At 38.8% G+C, this 17,855-nt stretch overlaps 1 protein-coding gene across 2 annotated transcripts in view; it reads right to left on the minus strand.

The window, feature by feature from the left end:
* The window catches only part of GTF2H1 (general transcription factor IIH subunit 1), a 34,992-nt gene that overhangs the window by 6,823 nt on the left and 10,314 nt on the right, over positions 1 to 17,855 (minus strand). For both annotated transcript variants that reach the window (XM_027846784.1, XM_027846785.1), the window contains exons 2-11: positions 14,638 to 14,806; positions 9,985 to 10,177; positions 8,963 to 9,128; positions 7,850 to 7,943; positions 5,837 to 5,986; positions 5,650 to 5,729; positions 2,336 to 2,466; positions 2,139 to 2,226; positions 1,198 to 1,286; positions 697 to 814 (exon numbers count right to left, since the gene is read on the minus strand). In XM_027846784.1, coding sequence (XP_027702585.1) covers positions 697 to 814; positions 1,198 to 1,286; positions 2,139 to 2,226; positions 2,336 to 2,466; positions 5,650 to 5,729; positions 5,837 to 5,986; positions 7,850 to 7,943; positions 8,963 to 9,128; positions 9,985 to 10,177; positions 14,638 to 14,791 — 1,263 coding nt within the window. In that variant the 5' untranslated portion in view covers positions 14,792 to 14,806. The remainder of the gene's footprint in view (positions 1 to 696; positions 815 to 1,197; positions 1,287 to 2,138; positions 2,227 to 2,335; positions 2,467 to 5,649; positions 5,730 to 5,836; positions 5,987 to 7,849; positions 7,944 to 8,962; positions 9,129 to 9,984; positions 10,178 to 14,637; positions 14,807 to 17,855) is intronic.

Consider the following 17,855-nt stretch of genomic DNA (forward strand, 5'->3'; position numbering starts at 1 on the left):
GAAATACCAGGGTAGTCACTAAGGGCTTAAAGAGACCAAGGAGAACACTGCTATTTAAATGGGGCTTTTCCTATGGATCAAGTGAAATTATTCTGCCCAATTACTTAACATGTTGCTTCTGGTAAAGTAGAATGAGCAACAGTGAATGAAAGACACTAGGTTAGCAAACAGGATGTAATAACCTGTTCTGTTGATGGCAGCTAAAAAGGGCAACTGATTCAAAGAAATTAAATCATTTATTTAAAATTTCAAAGCATGGCAAATGAAGACAACTAGTTAAAATAAAAATCTTGAAATTATATTCTCCACTGTGTCAGTATCTATATTTACAGTATAACTACCTCTCTGTGAAATCTCCATTCTAATTTTTCCGAGTAACATAATGCATGTATGTATGTAACATGAGCAGCCATAATACCGCTTCTTTCTTCACTTAATATCTGTTACTAATCTATTCCCACATCTGTTAAAAAAAAAATAAAAAAAAGGTTTGGAGTAGGTAACCTCTAACATTCCTTTCAGTTTTCACATTCTAGGATCTTGTGATTCTCCTAAAACCAAGAATAACAAATAGGAAATAATGAATTTAGAAGAAATTACTATTTTAAGCTCCTTCAAAATCTATCCCAAGATAGATGATTTTGTAAGTTAGGATAGGGGAAAAAATGTTAAAAGTTAACAAGTGAAGTTACTTACCTGAGTTAGTTTGGGTGTATAAGTTTCCATCTCTTGCTTAATACTCTGAAAAGAATTGATAATATCCTGACTTGTTGCATACTGGAGGGACTGAATTGGAGTCGGGCCATGATAATACCTGAAGATTGAAGATGGAGGAAAAAGTTATTAGACATCAATTTGAAATGTTTTGCCTTTCCACCATCTCAGAAGTCACTGTATGGTTTCTTGATGCTGCAGAAATAGGAGGCATTTCAGTAAAATTATTCCATTTTCCACAGTATATTCAAGAAGGTAACAAATTTATGAAGAACTCATTCATTTGACCTTCAGATCACAACATGTAAATTATAGGTCCTGAACCATAATCACTTCAGTTAAGATGCAAGGAAATCTTTGCTAAAAACAGATACTCCATTTAAGTAACAGTAAAAGTAGGGAAGTCATTCTAGAAAGCATTCAGGGTAGAGTCACTTCACATATAACTGGTTTATAAAAATTCACACTTGAAAATGAACTCACCTATCTGACTTCTTCAGGCTTAGTGCAATTGTTTTTATGCTATTATTTTCCCCCAAGTCTTCATATTCAATGGATTCCTGTAACTTCACCTGGAATTATTTACAAACATATGAAAATATTTGGTAATAGACACCTAAGATAATATAAGTAAGAGAAATGAAGCCTCATACAATCTTTCTCTACATTTATCTTTAAATACACCCAACAGGGGCAGCTAGGTGGCGCAGTGGATAGAACACTGGCCCTGGATTCAGGAGGACCTGAGTTCAAATCCAGCCTCAGACCCAAACACTTGACACTTACTAGCTGTGTGACCCTGGGCAAGTCACTTAACCCCAACTGCCTAAAAATAAAAAATAATAATAAAAAAATAAATACACCCAATAAAAAGCACCCCTTGAAGTCTAAGATTCATGATAATATATTAGATAGCATTAAATCTATCTCAAAAACAGACTTAAATAAGAGACATTTTGAAAGCATTTTTTTCTTGTTCCATTTTGTTCAGTTATCACCTTCCCCTCCTGCTCAAGAAGCAGCACTACAATGACTCGCTAACATGTGTAGCACCAAATGTGAACAGCCCAGTAGGACATCAAAACCCTCCACCAAAGGGTGTCATTTCAATAAAGTATTTGTTTGCTCAAATTCATTTCTGCCTGGGCATTGTGGAAAAAATTATAATTCTATCTATAGTTACCAAAGATCAAGGATGTTTATTAGCCAATTGTTTTTTGTCTTTATGTTTCCTCCAGGATCTGTGAACCTGTACAGATGTGATAACCCTCACTGGTTTTTAGTTTCTTCTTCAATTAAATGAGGTTGTGGGACTAGGCCCTTTCATCTCCAAATTTTACAAGTATCAAGGAGGGAAGGAGAATATACTGAATAAAAGCAAAGGAAGACTGAATCTGTCACCAAGTAACAGTTCTATCCCTTACCCTTTTGACTGGTGGCTGAAAGAAGTCTGAATCCCGAGAGTTCCCATCTGTGCTGCTGTTTTCACTGTTGTGATCATTTTGTGCTTCGCTTAAAGAGGAAAAAAAGATATATTTTTTTAAAAGGCACAGGGTGAGAGAAAACATGGCAATAGCTTCAAGAGTCCAACTGCTACTCTTCTGTAAGCATTCAACTTAACTGTTTCCTGAGACCTGCTGCCAGAACCATAGCACTATGATGGTTAAATCTCTTGATGATCGCGGCATTGCTATTCTCCTTTATGGACTTTGAAGAGTTGGAAGTAGATGGCACAGGGGAAACCCCATAGCCCTGTAAAGAAGAACATGAAGTTATAATATAAAATATTTTAAAATAGGGTTTTCCTCCAAACTCCCAAATAAGGCTCCTTCTAATCAACTATCATAGATAATCTTTGGGAGAATATACACCTGTTTGAAAGAACATTCTTGAATAATTGACCATTAACCCCCCCCCCCAAATAATTACTAAATTCTTGGGTATAAAAGTGTTCAGCATATTACCTATGAAGACTTGCACTTAAGGCATGGAATAAAAGACATTAAGTAAATTAAACAGTAGGACCAGAAAGAGAGGTGGGCTGGAAACAGGGAGAATGAGGGATAAGAGACCAAGTGCTACACTGTTATCCATGAAATATTTAACAAAGCAAACCCCACCAACAGAAACACTGCCCGCCCCTCCCTCCACCAAACAAAGACCTAGAGGAAAGGCCCCTCACAAATTTTTTGAGGATCAGGGTCCCTTTTAATATCTAAAAATTTATAGATCACCCTTCCTCCAATGATAACAGCTACATTATTAGTATGCATTAACCGAAAAGATTATTGAATACTGACTAATGCATAATGACAAAGTTGTTAATTCAGTAGAAAGATAGTCTGGCATAATGGATAGAAAGTTGGGCCTGGGAGTCAGAAAAACCTGGATTCATCCATACAAAATGACCCCAGACAAGTCACAATCTCTGAGTGGCCAATGCCATTCTCTAAGACTAAGAGCAGAAGAGCAGCAACACAAGGATTCTTTAATTTCTTTAAATTCTCTATATTAATGGAATCATAGGTCTGGTCCGCTTACTGCCCTTCCTTCAGTCCTTAGAAGAGAAATCAGTAGTTATGCTTCTACAAATATATGAAAAAAGAATAATAGAGAGTGGATGTCTGTTTGAAGCAATGAATTCCAACCTCAGACCTGTTATTCCCACCATGGGATTCACATACACCTTGCAATAACTTCCCAGACTTCTAGGGAAATCTGTGGACTCCCTCCCAACTGCCCATCAAGTTAGGAACTATTGCTTTAGTGTTGAACGAATGTTCTGTCTAGGACTTACAGAAAAACATGGACAAGAATCACACTGAAAAGAATCTGAGTTATTGTGATCTGTACCGAGAGACCAAGTTCTAACATTACCACAGATCCACTGAGTAATAAAACATCCAAATAGTGATGTATGTAGTACATATTTTAAATATCAAGGAATTGTGATAGTTTTCCTATTTTAAAGTTAGACGTCAACAAAAATCTAAATTAAATTTAACAAATTTAAATTAATCAGAATTATTCATCGTTAGCAAAACAGACATTTTTCAATTTATTTCCACCCCTTAGGAATAATGTCAAATCTAGTTTGTAACACTGCACATTAGATATTAGGTAAAAAAATATTTTTCCACATATACTATCGCATCAGAGTTCACACTTTGCCTAGTTACATGCCACAAGTGGTATCAATTAATCACAAGTATAAAGAGATTTGCTTTATGTCAACTGCTTTTATTATAAGAACTGCAGAATTAGATTAAAGGGATGACTTAAATGTACCACAGAACACCATTTTACACTTTCCAGGAAACAGAAGTTTCAAATAATAGGAGAAGAGATCAAATTAACGGAAATTAATTAGGACATTGCTGATCACACTTCACAAAATCCATAACAAAGTATACAACGAGATGGTCACTATAGACATTCCTCACTACAGGTAACCCTTGGGAAATAATAAGGCCTATCCATTCTCCTGACTCCTTACAGCTTGTTGTTAGCTTCTGTTTGGCATCTGGGAACTAGTCTGAATACATCTGGAGGGGCCCACCACCAGAAAGTTGGTCACCAGGTCAGAAATTTTATTTGATCTTTTTGGCCACAGCAACTTGTGTAGATTGTTTGCTGAATGATGGAGGGAATATTCCCACATTAATGAAGTTATACCTCATTTGAACTGAAAATATTTCTCAGTGTCTTTTTTGTTTTATATTCTCCCTCAACCCCTCCCTGCCCAGGCCAGAAGTGATCCTTCCCCTTCTGTGTAGCACCATGGCACTCTATACTACTCATGTACTTGTACATTCAATATTTACTTCTGAGCATGTCATATTACTGACTAGTAGAAATTATGCCATCTATCATTCTGTCTTCTTCAGAATGAAACACAGCTCACTGTAAAAATAGGGCATTCAGGAAATCTGTTAAACTGAATTGGAAATTATGCAGTAGAAAGCACATACCATTTTGCCACTAGATTTGGTGATACCTGAGATCATGGGCTCTTAACCTTTTTTGTTTATTTTTAACATTCTTCATCCCCTCCCCATTTTTAGGTCCAAATTCTCTCCTGCCACCCCACTGAGAAGGCAAGCAATGTATCAATCATATGTCTGAAATCATGCAAAACATAGTTCTGTATTACACATGTTGCAAAAAACAAACCAAAAAAAAATGAGAAAAATAAAGTGAAAAAATTATACTTCAGTTTGCACCCAGAGTTCATCAGTGTTCTCTCTGGAGGTGGACAGTATTTTTCATCACGAGTCCTTTGGAACTGTCTTGGCTCACTGTATTGATCAGAATTGCTAAGTTGTTTGCAGCTGGTAATTGTTACAGTATTGTTGTTACTGTGTACAATGTCCTGCTGGTTCTGCTCACTTCATTTTGCATCAATTCATGTCTTTCTAGGTTTTTTTGACCCCCCCCCCAATTTCTTATAGCACAATAGCATTCCAACACAAGCACACACCACAACTTGTTCAACTGATATGCATCCCCTCAAATTCCAATTCTTTCCACCATAAAAAGAATTGATACAAATATTTCGTATATATAAGTCCTTTTCCTTTGATCTCATTGGGGCAAGAGAGACCCAGGGTAAAAGGGTATGCACAGTTTTATAGCCTTTTGGGCATAATTCCAAATTGTTCTTCAGAATTCTTAATATTTTTTATCTTATAGGCCCCTTGGTTAGTGTGATGAGGCCTAATATTACTGCGGTTTCTTGCCTATATTAATAACTGAAAGAAATACTAAATTTCAGTCAGTAGTTAGTAGAAATTAAAGATTTAATTCCATTCAAGTTCAGGCCCCCTGATATCGATCTATGGGCCCCATGGTTAAGAATTCCTGCCTTAGACTGCTTCAAAACTGTGTATGTGGGATTCCGTTCTTCTCTAATAAAAGCCTTCCATTTTTCCTTACCTCATCTAATGATTTATCCTCCAGTGCTGTCAAATCTAGTAGTGGGTTTTTCACTCCTAGTGACACCATTGTTTTTAAACCTAGAAAATAAAATAAAACTCAAAGGTGCGCCAATTCACATCATTTTAGAAATAAACAACCCTTAATCTAAATCAGAATGCTGACAGTGATAACAAAAATCACTCACCCTTTTCATCCATTTTGGCACATTCTGCAAAGAGATCTTTTGACCCTGTGTTAAGCCGATCCCTATGAAAATAATGGGATTGAAAAAATCGTGTCCAGAACTCTTTTTCTGTCATGTTATGTGGAACGTTTTCTGCATATTTCATTTTTACTGTGGGGAAACACAGAACAGATAAGCTGTATAATGAAAAAAAGCTACAGAGAACCTAGACACTACTTAAAAGCAAAACAAATTAAAACAAATTTCCATTACTAAGCTCTCAAAAGAGACTCAAAACAAGGCCATAAGTAATTAGCCTGAAGAATAATAGATTTAAGTTGGATATGAGTGTTCTTAAAATATATGAAGGGCCACAACATGGAAGAGGGACTACTTATGCGGTGTAGTTCCAAAGGGTGAGAATTAGGACTAATGAATTACAGCTGCAGGGAAGCAGACCATACCTCTGTAAGGGGTATCTTTCTAATAATAATTGTCCAAAAATGTAATGTATGATCAATGATGTTAGACAACGTACAGGGGAATTGTGCATAAGCTAATTTAATTCAACAAGCATATATTAAGTACCAACATATGCTGTGCTATGCTGTACTAAGTGCTGATGAAACAAGAACAAAAACAATAGTTTTTATCCTCAGGGAGCTAAAGGTGAGGTGTGTGTGTGAGTGTGTGTGAGTGTGAGTGTGTGTGTGTGAAACAACCTAGACATAGATAAATAAATATACATGAGAATTAGTAATTTTTTGGGAAGGAGGGAGAATCACTAACAACTAGGGGAATCAGGGAGAAGTCTTGAAGGGAGCTGAAGTTCTAGGAGGCCGAGGAACAGAAGGAGAGCATTCCAGGTATGGGAGACAGCCTATATATGGAAATGGGACAAGAACATCCTGTACAGCAAACAATGAGAAGGTGAGTTGGACGATAGTAAAGATTGTGTGAGAAAGAGTAACGTTCAGTAAGTTTGAAAAGGCAGGTTGTCAAGGGCCTCGGCCACAGGAATATTAGTCTGCGAGGTCAGGCGAGAAGGAGGATCCATCAGAAGACCATTGTGACATTCCTGCTGAGAGGTCAGGAAGTGTGTGAATCTGGGTGGCTACAGTGCTTGTGGAAAGAAAGGAACATGCATGAGAGATTTTGTGGAGGCAGAACTGACCAGACTTGGCAATTGCTAACGGGTCACTGTTGGTGGGAAAGAGTGTAAACAATGCTTTCTAGAGTCTGGGGCCCTGGTGACTTGGACAACAGTAGTGACCTTGACAGAAGTAGGAAGTGGAGGGGTGGGTTTGGGGAAAGATGATGAGCTTCTTGGACATGATGAGTTTCAATGGGATACCCATGTGGATAAGTCTAGGAGGCAGATGAGATGCAGGTCTGGCATGCAGGAGATCAAGGTGGGGGATATAGAGTCAGGTGTCTTTTGATTACATAGGCCAGCTGAACTCGTGGGACTTGAAGTCACCAAGAAAGAAAATTAATAGAGAAAGAAGATTCTGGATAGATCTAGGTACAGCCCCACAGAGGTAGTAAGACACGGATTGTGATCCCATAAAGGAAACTGAGTACAACTAGTAAGGCAGGTAGGTGGTACCTTGAAGTCCCTAAAATCTTATCTATCTCTGAGGCTATGAATGATATTACAGAGAAGCTAGGCACAAGTAGTAGATGATGAAGCAGTATAAAATTAATGTGAATATATAATTCTAAACGAAACAAAATGTTTTGGATTATGTGGTTCACTCCGTGAATCTAAAAATAAAAAGGTTGTTCTTAATCTTCCAGAGAAATCTAATCTAATCAAAGTAAGTTTAGCTATGAGAAGACAAACTGAAAAAAAAAGAAAAGAAAGGCTCTTCAACTAACGAAGGAACAGCAAGAATCGGGAGCTGACTTTTCAAGGAGGCAGTGCATCACACACACACACACACACACACACACACACAGAGAGAGAGAGAGAGAGAGAGAGAGAGAGAGAGAGAGAGAGAGAGAGAGAATGATGGAATAGTAACTTTTTACCTGCTGGGTAGGTCCTAAATATAGACTCAATGATATCAGAAGTTAAGTTGTATCTTAGACCATTACAGCCATCTGTTTGGGGGCGGACATCAGCCTAAGAGAAAGAACACAAACAGAAGCCAATTGGAATGACACAAGAAGGATAACACTTGAGGGCTAACCATAAACTGGGTGCAGGGCACAACACTTCAGGCTTTCTCAACCACTTGGGTTGCTATCTCCTCCCTGGCCTTTTTCTCTGTTACTAGGTCAGGGCCCCAAAGCTCTGGTTTTATATGACCAAAAGCCAACTTCTGAAAAATTTTATTTCTAGGAAATTTCACAATGTAGCACAATGTTTAATTCCAAGGGTGGCAAAGGGTGGACAACTGCTGAATATTTATCCTGTCCTGGGAACCTCATCTACCTTCAAAATTATATAAACAGTTACTGCTTAACTTTATGGTAGAGGGAACTCCCAGGTGAATAAGTTCCCTCTACCAATGAGGACCAGCCACCTATAGCCTAAAGTAATTGCCTGGGCAATGAGAGATCAAGTGATTTTCTCAGGATCGTAAAACCAGTATGTGTCAGAAGTGAGCCTTTAACACAGGCAGGTCTTGATGATTCTGAGGTCAGCTCTCTATCTACTATACTGTATTTCTCTCAATTTTATAATGCATTTTTAAACTTAGATAATTACAAAAATGCACCAGAAGGCAGAATTCTAAGAACAGATGAAGCCATAAATTAAAACAAAGGGGAAAAAAGGACTAGTTAACAGGCCAATATTGAATATAGGCTGCTTTGCTTAAAGCTCAGATAGCCTCAGAACTAGAATAATCAACAAGCTGAACGCCAACTAATTACTCCAAGTTGGTCTAAAGGACAAGAAAGCACAAATGGCAAAAACAGAAGTCAAAATAGACATGTTTAATATGTAATATTATTTTAACAGATTGAGAACATAGATAAAGAATTTTAAATTCAATATAACATTTTACTCTTGCCAGAAAATACCAAAGCTCTGGTGGAAGATCTGGCATAAACACTACAAACTTCTATATACTGTCAGGCACATAATTTCCAATTTTTCTTTCTTTAGAAGTCTGAGAACAAAAGCAGGTCACATACCAGAAATGCTGCAGAAATGCCCACATCCTGCTTGTGATTGGATGCTGCAGGGCTATCCACAGTATTCATGCTTAAACGATTGGCCCAGAATTCCTCAGCACTGATCACCTGACTCACAACCAGGTCTTTATAAAGCTGAAACAAAACAGGATCTTCTTGCAGCATTCTGGTGATAGAATGTATTAAATAAAAATTGAACTTTCTAGAGTAATGTACCATTCAGCTTCAAGTTTCAAAAACAAGCAGCATCAAAACACATAATCCTGAACTGATATCAAAGGTCAACACTATGGACCCTTTCATTTCTTCTTTAATAATCAAAGTAGAAAGCATTTAGAAGGGAGTATATTTGAGCTGGAGGTAGGTATGGGTCATAATGGAACAGCACTGCCTTGGATGGTGTGAGAGGCACAAATTTTCAGCACACATTTTTTTCCAGTGACTATCTTGCCCAGGAAAATTTTGACCACTGATGAAAACACTGAGTAGACACATATACTGACGGCCTGAAGAATTATAGTAAATTTTAAACCCAAATCCTGAGGCAATCTCTCCCAACCCCCACTCTCATTTCTGTGGTTTTTATGTCTCTGCAAGACAGCAAGGTGACATTTTCTCCTGATATCTAAAGTGGGCACGCATCCTCTCCCTTTTTCCCCTTCAGTTCCTTAAATAGATAGTCTGGTATGCCTCAGTGAAAAGACCATGATCTCAGGAATCAGGAGACACAAATTCCAATTTCAGCCCTGCCAGTGACCGGCTGCGTAACTTTGGTCAAACTACTTAACTTCTCTTAGTGTCACTTCCATCATTTGTAAAATGGCAATAATAATCCCTATCTTACGGCCATTGTTAGGCTTAAATGGAAAGATACAGGAAAGCAATTTGAAAAGTCAGAAGCCTTCTTACTAGTAAAAGGCATTATCACTACAGCGGGCAACCTCAAAGGCAGCCCAAGTGGGAATAACAAGACATAGACGAAGAGACTGACGGCCACGCACTTGCTTCTCCCTGCCCTTCACCTGTTTTTCTCTTCCAGTTCTTTATTGGCTTTCCTCTTGAATTTGGGTAGCAACTGCTGAAGAAGGTCTTTCACAGCATCTCGCTCCTTTACAGCTGTGCTTTCATTGGAAAAATGGAAGTTGGTTGTGTCTCCTGCATGTAGGACCAGCTGAAGCTGGATTTTAGCTTTTCCTTCTGGACTGATTTTCTGGCCTAAAAACAAACATGAGGCTAATTAGCACGTGTTCATTAAGTGGCTATGCCGCAGGGCCTCAGATGGTAGACTATGCCTATTTCTCCCCAAGTTTGGGGTCATGCCACCCTGCTCCCTACGGTGACAAGGAACACGACAAGATGGTCTTTAGAGATGCCTTTAAACCAGGTCCACAAGCCAGCAGCTTCTGAGCAGCCACTGCTTCAACATGTGGAGATACGCAGGATCCCAAGCTGCTTCTTGTCCTTGAGGGACAACAGTTTCCTCGGAAAACTTCTCATCTACCTGTCTATAATCAAGGCTACAATGAGCCCTAGATCAGAAAGATCATGATGAGAATATTTTCGTTAAAGATAATTCATTAACAAAGCCAAACCCACCATGATAGTTACATAAGTTTAGATTTTTTGATGTTAACAAACAAACAGCAGCCTTGGCGAATAGGTCTCATGGCAACTTTCCCATACAACCTCCCACTTCTCTTCTTTAGAATGAAACCAAGACTGGAAGGGTTTTTCCTTATTTAAATGATTTTATTTTTCATTATAATACACTGATGGCATTTTCACATACACAAGCTCTGCTTATCTTTAGCTAAAGATCTAAGTCAACTTAAGGCTTTTAGACAGTTGGCATTTTTGGCACGCTCCAAATCTGGCTCTACCCACAATGACCACTCACTGTTAAGGCATCTTCCTAAAATTTATGTGAAATTTATTTTGCTAAATACAACTGAAGGACACCCCAGGTATGATGTAACTTTGATTTAAAACAGACACGCCCCCTTCTATATCAAGTGACCATAATTGTTTTTCACTGTGGAAATTTACAATATAATCTAAAACACTGAGGCAGAATATCCCGCTGCATAGTAGATGGGAGGTCAATCTTGGAGTCAGGAACATCTTGGTTCAAATTCTACCTCTAACATATACTTGCTATATGACTACGAGCGCATCCCTTAATTGTCAGTATTTCACGTAACCTTCCAAGACTATAAGCTAGGGATAAACTGGATCTGTGCTACTCTATGTAATCTCTGAACAGGAATTCCCCATGTAGATGAAATCAGATCCATCCTGACTTCCTTGTTCCCACCCAACACAACCCTATAAGTTATTGTTTTTCATTTTAGTTCGGGCCTCCCCTGGACTACCACAAGGGCCTGACTGGTGTCACTGCCTCTAATCTTTCCTCACTTGACTCCAGAGTGCTGCTAAAATGATTTTCCAAAAGGACAGGTCCACAGGTCTGATCACGTCATACCCACTACTTAAACTTTAAAGGCTTTTAGGATCAAATATAAGCTCCTGAGTTTGGCTTTGAAGGACTTTATCAGAACCAACCTTGACAACCTTTTCCTGCTTTACTCCTCTTCCTGCACTCAGCGATCCAGTCAAACTGGGCCTCTTGCTCTTCATAGGACACTTTATCTCCTGCACTGGTTGTCTCCTCTTCCTGGAACACACTACCCCTCCACCTGGGCTTCTCAGAACCTAATTTCCTTCAAAACCCAACTCAAGTAAAATGGAAGATAATGATATTTGTAAAGTGCTTTGCAAACCTTAAAGCACTTCAATAATGTTAGATATTCTGATTGTCACCTTACACATGAGGATTTTCTGGGTCTCCCCAGATGCTAGTGTCCTTATCCATGCAAATTATCTGATATTTATTTTGTTTGTAAGTGCTTGTTAAGCTCCTTGAGGTCAGGGCTGTTTCATTTTTGTCTTTCTATTTCAGTACCTAACAGTGCCAGCCTGGTACTTAGCAGGCACTTAATAAGCACCCTCATTGTATTGCTGATGCTCTGTAGCTAATATGTAGAAAAGCAGACTAAGATAAGAGTGTGTCCTATAATTCAAATGGTATAATTGATACCAAAAGTATAGACTTCTCAAAACTACAAGGCTAGGTCTTCTTGCTGCAGAAATGCTAATAAAAGAAGCTCCAAAACTTTATTTGTAAATTGTAACAATTTCCTAAGGAAATGGTAGCTAGCTTCCCAGACTAGTCTATAAAAGCCTCTTTAGTCTACCGTGTGGCCCAAGCATAGCACTATTACGAGTTCTACAGAAACTATCTATAAAACTGTTTCTCTGTGAAAATACATTCCAGGCAGCCCCAGTGGATATAAGGGGCAGGGCTCCTGGGCAATCCTAATAACCAATGACCCTGACTCCACTTAGGCTGGCCAGGGCCCTTCTGTCTCTTCCTGACCTAGCTCTCCAGACTCCATGGGAGTGGGGTGGGGGTGAGGGATGAGAAACCAGTTGAAACAGCAGCATGATTGTCCCCACCACTTGGATGAGCCAGGACTCTTTGGAGTTGCCCAAACCTGGAGACTTGCAATTTACCATTACTCAACTGTCCCTCTCGTTTCTCCATCCCTGCATTCATCAATTATAAGTCATGTAGGAGCAAACTTCCCACCTCACATTCTCTTCTTTTCTTCCTTCTCAGCCCTATCCAACCGGTGTGTCTCTCACTCAGTCACAGCCCACATCTTCTCCGTGCTCACTGCAATCTCCATCTCAGTGAACAAAATGCTCTTGGTGCTGGATTGTTTTGGCCCTGAGACCTGTCTTTCCCAGATTCCACGGCACGTCAGCCACTCTACTTAGTATTGCCCAGAGCTTCCTACTCCCCCACTCCCGGTCACTTTCACACAGCAGGAGGAAGTCACCCCCCTGCAGACTGGGTACGTTACATACTCATTTTATCCAATCTCAATAGGGCTCTCACTGCATCGAGGCCATCTTTTTATTCCTTCCTAATTGACTGCCTTACTCATTCAGCACAGATGTGACTTCCCCAGCTTCTGACCTAATAACCTGCTTCTTGCTGTACCGAACCACACTTCTTGAAAAGTTGTCTACACTCACTCCTCAATCTTTGAGTGACTTCGTCATTCAAATGAAACTGTTCTCTCCAAAGTTACCAATGATTCCTTAGCTGGAGATCTGATGGTTTTTCCCAAGTCCTGCTCCTCAATCTAGCGGTGGCATTTGAAGCTGTTGACTACTCTCTCTCTCTCAGTGGGTTGCTGTGATGCCCCTTTGTCTTGTTTCTTCTCTTACCTGACAACTCCTCAGTCTCCTCTGCTGGCTCTTGAACCATCTCACATGTCTTAACTGTGGGGACCTCCCAAGGCTCTGTCCTAGGCCCTTCTCTCTCTGGGCAACTTTATCAACTTCAGGGGGTTATCATGTCTATATAAATGGCTCAAATATCCAGTCCAAATCTTTCCCCTAAGCTTTAATGACATATCACCAATTGCCCACTGGACATTTCACTTCTTTCTCCACTGCTTGGTACGTAGTAAGAACAAACATTTATTAAATGTGTACTATGTGCCAGGCAGTGTGCTAAGCTTTAAATGTTCAGAAGTTGTGGAAGAGTTGGCTTTATTTGGAATTGTGTTCCTTGAATCCTCAAGTATAATGGGATTTTACCTGCAACAACTGTTTTTACACTTTCCCAAGTATTCCCTGTATCCTACATTACCAATTGTGATGTGTTAACTCATTAATACAGTATTATGGGATACATGCCACAGTAACATGAAGGTGAGCACAGTTGCTACTTGTGAACCAGAAAAACTCTAAGTTACAATCCAGTTAAGGAGTTACTTGCTTATTCAATCCTGGGTCTCTCATAAGTTGAGACAAGTGGAGGGTTATTTTCTGAGTAAAGGTTCTAATTCCAGTTAGAACCAAAGTGGAAGAATGATACAGTAAAATGCTACTAAAACCAAAATGTAATGAATTTTCTGTCACACCACAAAGTTCTATATTTATCCTGATTTTTATGTGTTCAAAGCTAAACTTGCAAACTTGAAGGTAGCAAAAAGAGATTTTTAAAAACAGCTTTACAGCTAAATAAAACATGAAAACATCTTATGCCTTACTTAAAAAAAACAAACAACCCCCATTCCCCTCCAACTCAAAACCCAGGCAAATCTAATGATTCTCTATAGCTGATGGCCAATTACCAGGATAGATCATGTGAACAGATCATAAAGACAGGGAGAGCGAATGGATCAGTGATTTAATTGCTACAGGGAAGACTTAGATGAGGAAAGGCCACCTATCAATTTGCCTTGGCACTTTTTCTACAACTAAGCAGTTAAGTGACCTCAAAGCTAGAGTCACTTATGAAGAGCTTCGAGCTGAATCCATGTCTTCCTGGCTCCAAGGCTGGCTCTTTCCACACCTCTATGTTGCCTCTCAAATGCATCAGAGTTATTCTGAAATGTGCTTGCAAATATAATACGTAACCTTTAGAACTTGTGTGTTATGGGTCCTGTTGGCAGTCTGGTTATGGATCTCTTCTCAGAATAATGTTTCTAAACGCAATAAAATAAAATACATAGGACTACAAAGGAGACAAATTTTATTGAAATACAGTTATCAAAATGTTAAAAAACCAAATTTTCTGCTTTAGATGAATGACTTACATTTAATGTCCGCGTACATATGGCTGATTGTAAACCTGTCTTTGCCTTCAGGTGCCCAAGCTATTCTTTCTGCCATGAGGTACAAGGCCCCATCCTGCTTCTTCTGCCGCACCTTCTTTACAATCAGTAAGACCTCTTCTGATGAAGTTGCCATGCTGGCTGGAAGGTGCTATTGGAGAAAAATGAAGGCATGGTTACCCTTTTAAGTCTGATGTTAACAAGGCACAAAAATGTTGCTAATATAGGAGCAACATTTAAGACAGAATAGTATTCTAGCATTCTAAGTAGAACTTGTGTTTCTGGAACAGTTTTTAATTTTAAAAGCAAATATCTATGCTGTTCATCTTGGAGGTATCAACCAACACACCACTATTCATACAGTACGACTCTTAGGCTGGAATTTAAATAGCATACTTTTCAATCATAAGACTGAGCACAGGTATCAGTGACAGTTATCATTAATTCATTCCATATAAAACCTGATCTTTAAGATTATAAATCCAAACAATTTTAAAAACAGTACAGCCCACTGAGCTATGCTCTTTTTATCTGTATTATTTCTATGGAGACACTTTCATATTTCTGTATATTCTCTGTAAGCCATTATTTATGGTACCTAAGATTTGCACAGCCACTCCCTAAACACTGGGAATTCGGGTGGTTTCCTGGTTTTTCCTTTTTGTTATTATGTATAATATTGCTATAGACATTCTTGTACAGCTTAAAAAAATAAATTTATTTTTAATTACTTATTATAATGCCTATAAAAAGCATTAGCTAGTTTAGAAAGTTTGCTTTAAAGCTAGAAGAGGAGAACATTTAGTCCAACTCTCCATTTTACTGATAAGGAAAATGGATTCAGAAAAATTAAAGAACTTGCCCAGTGTCAGTCTGTTAGTGGCAAAGGTGAGACCTTAATTCAGGCTTCTCAAATTCAGTACCAAGTTCATTTTTTTTCCTACTGTTTCAAACCCATATTGCTTTTATAGAGTTCCATGCTACGTCTCCAAACAAAACTGTCTGATACAAGGCCTCAAACCTTCAACTTCAGGGACTGAATATTTACTTTCTGCTTCAGTCACATTTTCCCTATCTTTTAATGATCAAATCTCCATAACTATCCTGTATTTGTTGATTTCATTTAAAATTTCTTAACAAGCTTTGCATACTTCAAGTCAACTTCTTTCTCAGTAAGAGACTGCCTACTTAGTCTGGGTGCCAGGATCCCAGAACCAGCCGTTGTAGTGTTAACAAGGTACATTTGTATCTTGGGGGTGGTGGGATAGTTGTCTTCCTGTATCTTAGCACTTGGTACGGTTTTCTAAACGAAGTAGGAACTTAATGTTTCATAAACTGAATTCAACTGCATCAATCCTCAAAAGCTAATGTTATCTAGTTGCTTTACTGAGCAGTACTATTCTCCACCAACTCTTCAAGGTTGGAATGGCTTTTTTTTGAAAGTGCAATTCTGGATGGCCTCTAGATGTTTCTGAAGAATAATTCTGGAACTCTGGCTCATCGGTTATTTTTAATGTTTTTTTCCCCCCTTCTCTCCCCATGCTTGGCTCTATTACTGCAACATACTAGCTTCTCACCTGCAAGATCAGGGCTCTGCGACTGGAGTCCTTCCAAACACTCTCTGGAGATATGTTTTCCTTTAGGGAGTATCTGTAACCTACTTTTCCTATTCCCACCTGTGAACAAAGCCTATAAAAGCTTCCAAGGACCAGAATTCCAGGAATATCCTAAGTTTCACAGCATATAGTATAACCTGTAACATGTGAGAAATGAACTTGGGGGATTTAGCCATCTTATGTTCCTACCTATTAACATAGAACCTGTTGATTACATGAGATTATTAATAGGCCAATGGGCATACATGCCGGTTTAGTACTGAGTCACACTGTTTTCTTTCCCCCTCAAAAGCAAATGAAAAGTGAGACGTTTAAACCACCATTCAACTCACACCATTTGCTTTGTGCCTCGTGACGCTGGAGAAGAAGTAAGGACAAGCTATAATGCTCATCTCTCCTCATGGAAGTCACAGTCTAGTAGTGAATAATAAAACATGTAAGCAACAATGTGGGCTAGCATGTTAAAGTACACTAAAGAGAAATACAAACTGGTGATGTATTTCAGAAGAGAGATTACTCCTGCTTGGACCCTGAAGCACTGAAAAGTGTGCTGGGAATGTGGAAAAAGGCACTGTAGGCTGTAGGACAAGCCTCATCTAAGAGGTATGGGAGAAGGAAAGTCTAGGCTATATTCAGGGATTATTAAGCAGCCTAGTTTGCTGGGGTAACAGAGTCATAGCTTAGATGAGAGGACAAGAGCCCAGGTTTTTTTTGGTCACAGAAATTAAAAAAAAAAGTCATACTGAGGCAGGCACAGGGTTAAAATCTTTGCCAGTGAAGAGTAATCATCTCAATGGAATCATGGCTGGGTGAATCTGAAAATATCGTGAGAAGCCACTGAAAACTTCTGAGTAAAGTGATAATTTAGTTCTAGTTCTACCATTAACTAGCTGTCACTCATCACTTCACTTCTAGGGCTTCAGAATCTGGGAAATAATGGAGTTGGAACAGATGATTTCTATGGTCCATTATTATAATTCTAAATGTCCAATAATCTTAAAATCAAAACTATTCATTAGGAAGATTAATCTGAAAGCATCGTGAAGGGCTGGAGATTGTAGGGCCCAGAGACTGAAAGTCTGATAAGGAGGCTGTTGTGATATTAGTCTAAGAGAGAGACAATGAGGGCCTGAACGAGGAGAGTAGTGATGGGATGTGAGAGATCCTAAAGAAAGAAATGAGAGAACTCAGTGGATAAGGGAGTAAAAGTCAAAGAAGACTTGTGCTTTGAACCTGGGCAACTGGGAAGGTGGTGGTCCCCTTGAATTAAAACAAGGAAATTACAAAGAGGAAATAGATTTTAGGGGTAAGTGCAATTTCAGACAAACAAAAGTTTAAGGTCTGAGCTGGTTACCTAGGCGATTGGAAATATTGGTCTGGAACAGTTTGGGAGCAATTATCAGGGCTAGAGATAGATACCATCTAGATATTTAATAGCTGAGGCTATAGGAATGGATGAGAACAGCAGGTGAGAGAATATATATATATGTGTATATATATATATACACACACACATATATACATATACACACACATATATATATATGGGGGGAGAGAGAGAAAGAGAGAGAGAGAGAGAGAGAG

This window comes from Vombatus ursinus, unplaced genomic scaffold, assembly GCF_900497805.2.
Source record: "Vombatus ursinus unplaced genomic scaffold, bare-nosed wombat genome assembly UNPS02015202.1, whole genome shotgun sequence".
In the NCBI taxonomy this organism is placed as follows: domain Eukaryota; kingdom Metazoa; phylum Chordata; class Mammalia; order Diprotodontia; family Vombatidae; genus Vombatus; species Vombatus ursinus.